This window comes from Lampetra fluviatilis, chromosome 34 (genome assembly GCF_964198595.1).
Source record: "Lampetra fluviatilis chromosome 34, kcLamFluv1.1, whole genome shotgun sequence".
In the NCBI taxonomy this organism is placed as follows: domain Eukaryota; kingdom Metazoa; phylum Chordata; class Hyperoartia; order Petromyzontiformes; family Petromyzontidae; genus Lampetra; species Lampetra fluviatilis.
The window spans coordinates 6686085-6692174 of record NC_136308.1 but is presented as its reverse complement, the minus strand read 5'-3'; the positions used below and the strand labels follow the sequence as shown (position 1 = coordinate 6692174).

At 47.6% G+C, this 6090-nt stretch overlaps 1 protein-coding gene across 1 annotated transcript in view; it reads right to left on the bottom strand.

The window, feature by feature from the left end:
* Positions 1-582: 582 nt before the first annotated feature.
* The window catches only part of LOC144944329 (voltage-dependent calcium channel subunit alpha-2/delta-3-like), a 125886-nt gene continuing 120378 nt past the window's right edge, over positions 583-6090 (bottom strand). Inside the window, exon 40 of the mRNA XM_078872408.1 lies at positions 583-5098. Coding sequence (XP_078728534.1) covers positions 5003-5098 — 96 coding nt within the window. The 3' untranslated portion in view covers positions 583-5002. The remainder of the gene's footprint in view (positions 5099-6090) is intronic.

Sequence of the window (6090 nt, the reverse complement as noted above, 5' to 3'; positions counted from 1 at the left end):
CAACATTGTGCACCTATTCAGGGTTGGGTAATATTTTCTTACCTGCATATTTTTTTTGCAAAACTCCTTTATTCCAAGAAAAAAAATCGACGGTTGTATGCCAGTAAATGTCATGCAAATAACGTTTTAACTTGTAAAATTATTACAAAAAGGGAATATGTACAATAAAAAAAAATCTTAGCTGGGATGAAACGTATAATATTTGGGGGCAACAGTGCATTCCGCATGTCTCAATGTTACAGGGTGGACGGCAAGTCCCTATACTCTGTAAATATAAATATATTCACAATTGCTAGTAAGATAATGGTGTAGCGATTTTTTTTGCCCACTCTGTGACTCGCGATTAACCACTAATTTAGCCCATTAGGGCAGTCAGTGACTCCAAGATGAAGCCCCGCCCCTCCCCCAAGTCCCACTTGCTGTGTCAGATGCGCGGGTTCTTCGACCATACTTCAACACGCTGGTCAGTGTGGGTTGGTGAAGTGGTTGCCCGTGACCGGTTTGGCTTTCGCTCGCCTCTTGGATGTTTGCCCATGGCCAGGCACCGACAAGTGAATGAGATGTGCATGTCTATGACCGAGAAGCTACCAAGTTCAAGAATCGTTTTATTTTGATGCTTACCCACCTGAATGCTTTTGAGTCTCAACGGTAGGACCACACCAAACAATGCCACAGATTAACAATTGAGCACATTACATGCACTTTTCACAAGGCAATAATACAAATACAGACGGTTGACTTACAGCATGCATGTGTGTTAAATATTACAAAATATATTTAACGGCCTTTTGTCAATTTACTGCCGGATGAAGGCCTGCCCATGCTCTTTTAGTCATGGGGATTGACCGTAAGGTCTCACACTCGTCAATGCGGGTTTGTATGAAGGGGTGGCTCTGAAAATGTTCAGCTATCACGTGCCACTGATTTCACCCATGGCTGGAAATCGAACTTTGGTCACATGATTGTTAATGTAATGCGCGAACCGCTGTGCCACCGCTCCTGTCCCACTTGTATATTACAGCAAAACACTTATACCACTATACAGGTAAAATGTTTTAACAGTGGATTGGGATAATCTGAGACAAAAAGGACAACTGCAAAGTTTCATTGGAACACTTCAGGTCAACACTGACCCTGATCTTGAACCGTGTCTTGGAAATCCGACGGAGCATCTGAGAAAGAGCTTTGCAGCTCATCGGATTCCTCCGTTGTAAATATTCTGATTCTGGAAATGTCACGCTGAACTGACACAACAGGGACGTAGTGCGGTGCCTGTGTTGATTTTGATACACTGAACGAAAAGGACAAAGATCCTTTTTATTGGAGCCTGCTCGCAAGTGTTGGCAGGTTTAACCCAACAACCCAGGCAGTTGGGAATGGAATGTTTGGCATGCTCACCTTCAAGTTATGCCCCCCCCCTCCCCAACTAAAACTGTCTGCTTCACATTTGTCTCTCAACGGAGGCATCCTTTGAGATAGCGGTGGTAAGGACTTTTTTTATTTCGTTGAGAAGGATGCGTAAAAAAAAGGTTTGGAGATAGCATTACAAAATGAAGCTGACGAGTGTAAAATATATATATCGTCTGCTGGTCCCATGGGAATGTTGTTTACTGTTGGGAGGAGTACAAAGTGAATCCTCGGACGAGTCGGGGCCCCAATTGGTGAAAGCGCTGAGAGATGTGTGATGCTCGCTGGGCGCGGATGCACATCCCCCCTGAACCGTACTCTTGCCAGAGAATCCAGGAGCGAGACGAAACGAGACAAAATAGTCCAAATGTCCTGCTCGACCGCCGTTGCTGTTGTCGCTCTTCCGTCGCCCGGCCGTGCCGTTGAGTGAGTGGCGGCGCTGTGCAAGAGTTGCGCATGAGCAGATATGAGGCTCATCCAAGAGGGGGGGGTGGAAACCCGATAGGCATTGAAAGCCGGGTGGGACAGGGGGGGGGGGGAACGAAGAGCCCAAAAGCGCTACCGCACCTGCCAAACGCAGTGTCCTGTGTTGAGGGCGCATTGCCTGCATTCACGGAGTTTGTTATTTCAAAATGTCCCGGAGTTAGATTATGTTTAGTAAGAACGTCGAGCAAAGCTGAGAGCTCGGTGGCTTGTTGGGTTTAAACCTTTGCTATCAGAGCTCTACTCTTTGGTTTTTTCGATAAAGTCACGTAGGTATAAAATAAATTACATCACGACGTTTCGATTGCAACACAAGCAATCATCATTAATTGTAAAAACGCCAGCGAGAAAATGTTTAGCTGAAGTGGGAGAGGTGCTGTGGTAAGAGGTTATATAAGTATTACATATTTTATAACTACGTGACTTTACCGACAACCAAAGAGTATGGATCCCTGCAGTCACGAAACCTTCAAATCTATCAGAGCTGTCTGGGATCTCGAGGCCATAGCTCGTCACACACTGGGAATAGTACTGGTAGGAACCACCTGGTTCCACCCGCCTACGGGATTATTGTGTCCGTCCGTCGTGCATCCTAAAATGGGAGGGGTGCGGCTGGGTGGAGAGGGGAGGGGCTGGGTGGGCTGGGTGGGGAGGGGAGGGTGGGGAGGGGCTGGGTGGGAGGGGAGGGGCTGGTCACCCCGTGGTGCCCTTATAAAACTCAACGTTTAACCTACTCACGCCGGCTTGTGCCCGCCCTCACAGTCGGCCATATTTGCGGAATACACCACGCCGCCGTTGACCCTGGTCATTGATCGAGCAACCCAACGTTCCTACCAGCTCCCTCCGCAGGAGGAATGTGTTTTTAGGTGTCCCGTGATTGCTGCGAGTGAATGCCGTGCTTCAGATACGCACAAGCAGGACATTTTGGAGGCTGGCTGTGACAGGTGGATAGGATTCTCTGTGTGTGTCTCCAAGTGAAGCTTATTGATCAGGCGTGGGAAATTCTGCACGATTTTATATCACAAGCTTTACCCTTTCATCACAGCAGTGCCCATGTGTGTGGGTGGGGGGGGGGGAGTACCACGTGTTGCCATTAAGCACGATGAAAACACCATGTATCGCATGCTACTATGGGCAAATGCGTTTGTCACCACAAGAGTAATATTACAGTGCTGTGACGGTAAACCCCAAAGCCAAAATGTGGGTCTGGTTTTCACCCGTCATTTATTGGCACCTATTGGGCAATTCATGCCACGAAACAACCATTAAATCCTCGTCCCTCCACTCCCCTCTTTAGTCCATAAATAAATCGACGAGCAATAACAGCGCCGCACCTCCGATTAGCATAGATGGCTACGTACGGTGCGAAAGAAGTTCAACATACATAGAAACAGCTCTCTCCAAGCTGTTTTCAAGTTGTAACCGCAGGTGTGATGTCCAACGTTTCGCGCCATGCGCAAGAGCTCCCGGCACATGGGAGAGAAATGTCGAGAGGGCTCGCATCACGCCGGACAACACCCGGGCAGGTACAAACCCCGAAAACATTCATCGGCAAAGCTATCCAGCACATACTCAAAGAGTATGGATCCCTGCAGTCAGAGCCGGTCCAGCCACTAAGCGACCCTTGCAATTGCAAAGGGCCCCGTGGCCAGCAGAGGGCCCCCTAGAGTCATTGCTAGCGAATGGGTGAAAAAAATCATACATCAAAGGGGCCTCCAACCAAATTTTGCTTAGGGCCCCCAAAGGTCTAGGGCCGGTTCTGCCTGCAGTCACGAAAACTTCAAATCTAGACTATCCAACACAGCCGCGAGAACATACGCCCGTCATCAGTGATGGCTGTTTAGAGTGTCCGTGTCCCAACTTCTCAAGCCGGTGGCTACCTGAAGAAGTTGCATGCTTGTCAGGGCAGTCGCGTGCAGATGTCATTTTTTTAACTGTCAGGGAGGGGTGGAGAGTGGGAAACCTATCATTAATAAATTATAAATCGGCGAACACGTGCCTGACTTTTCTAAACGACCCACTGCACATGGCCACATGTCACAGTCAAATAAAGCAGAACGAAACCATCATCTCAAACACCTCTCTCTTCAAATGCTGGCAACTCGGCGTCTTCTAAGAGATAAAAGTGGAAAATCAAATGGATCCAGCATCTGCAGGCTGCTTGGCAAACTTCATGCTGGTGTTTCAAACACAGCAGCGGTCGGCGGAGAGACTGGAGCGCTGCTGATGGGTGTTGATCCGACGGAATGGAGGTACCCTCATGGGTTAAGTCGGAGGTGAATATTTCAAAAGGCGGCAACTTTTCCGCACCTTTGTCGCCACTGTGTCTGGCTCTTGAATGCGCCCCGCGACTCTGCCGACGTTCACATTTGCCACGGTTCAAAGAGACGACGCCACGAGTCGCGCGATAAAGTCATGCGGTGAAACATTTTCTTGAAGGCTTTTTCAAGTTTGGCGAAGTGCGCGGCGGTGTGTGTGGGGCGTGTCCCCTCGGCTCTAAACACCGCAGCTGGCGGGGGCTTCGTGTCAGCTGTAACATTTGGCAGGCATGCTCGCGAGTGGAGTGTCTTCTGTTTTCGAATTTACAAGATACTGTCAGGATCGCCACCTGTACTGGTTTTCGCCGGATTTGTCCTCCCATCGAGGTAGTCCTGGGAAATGTGTTCGTCTTCCCGGGACATTGAAGAAATCCAGGTTTTTTTTGTCAGTTTGTGTGATAATATACCACTTCAAGATGACGCATTCACATGCAGATCTCCCCTTTTCCGACGCCGTGAGATCGTTCTTCTTACTCTGGTTCTTTCGGTAAAGTCACGTAGGCGAATAAATAAATAAATCGCCACGTTTCGATTGCAACACAAGCAATCATCATCAGGTGTGACAACCACAGCAAATCACCTCCGTGACTTTACCGAACGAACCAAAGAGTATGTATCCTTGCAGTCACGAAAACTTCAAATCTACAATCATTCTTCTTGCTGTGATATTATCCGTTTTTTTTACCTCCGAGGTGGTATAACCTTCGAAGTTGCCCACGATCACTTGGTTGAAGCTTCATCAAGGGCATGGGGAGCAGGTGGCCGAGGATCTGTGAATTAGGGATGGCTTCTTGTCACCTCCACGTGGCACAGAGGGCAGCCGCTGGGAGGAGGAGGAGCTGGGGGAACGGCACGAGGCCCACCGCACCACCGCACTCCTTCGCGTTCTCCTGCGAGCAAGAAAAGCAGCGGCGATGCTTTAGTTAACATATACAAAGTGTAATATACACACTGCATGTAAGTGTTTTGAATCTTGGCCAGCAGCAAGAGCGATCATGCATGCAAAAGCCATGAGGTCTGTCCTTCCATCACCCCCCCCCCCCGGCATGTCACATGATGTCACCAGACTGCACGTGTTAACGCACACGGCGTTGTTTCAGACCAGCGACTCAAAATTGTGGCTTTTTGTTTTTATCTTGGACATCAGGAGCAGTAGCAGCAGTCCAATGGGACAGCTGAAGCCAACAGCTTTAAGAGGTCTGCTGGTTTAGGGGGGGGGGGAAATCCGAACTTATAATATAATTCTGATAGTTTTTATTTAGTTACTTATTATATCATAACCGAACCACTCCGAATAGGCCCGATCTCAGAAGCTCAGGAGAGCTGAGCTTTGATAAATACGTAGACTAGAGTCTGCCTGGGACCATCCCAGGTGTTATGGGATTGAGATGGTAAGGTGGCAATGACATGGCAGTGCAACGGTGGATCCTCGAATCGATGTGCAACACTTTGAGCATCACCTCCCTCGTTGGCATGGGTTTTCTGTGGGAACGCCTCCTACATACCACATTACTGGAAATGGGCAAACAATTCAATAGGGAACATTTCTGAAAAAAGAGTAACGAGACTCACAGATGCTTTCATGAGTTAAGAAAATTAATTATTCGAAGAGTATTTAGTACCTCAATGACATGAGGACCTATCTATTAATTAGAGGTCTTTCTATCATTCTCAAAACAAAAAATTGTAAAATTCTTAGAATCTTGTTCCTGGTCAATACATATTATCGGTGCAACACAAGCCCGATTTATTATTTAGAAATTCCAGATTGTCTTGACGTCTGACATTCGGGATTATACTATTATGGAATTATAAATCCACGTGATTTCAGATTTACATTACAGGGTGATGATTTAGGCTGAGTATTTCATTCCAAAAATCA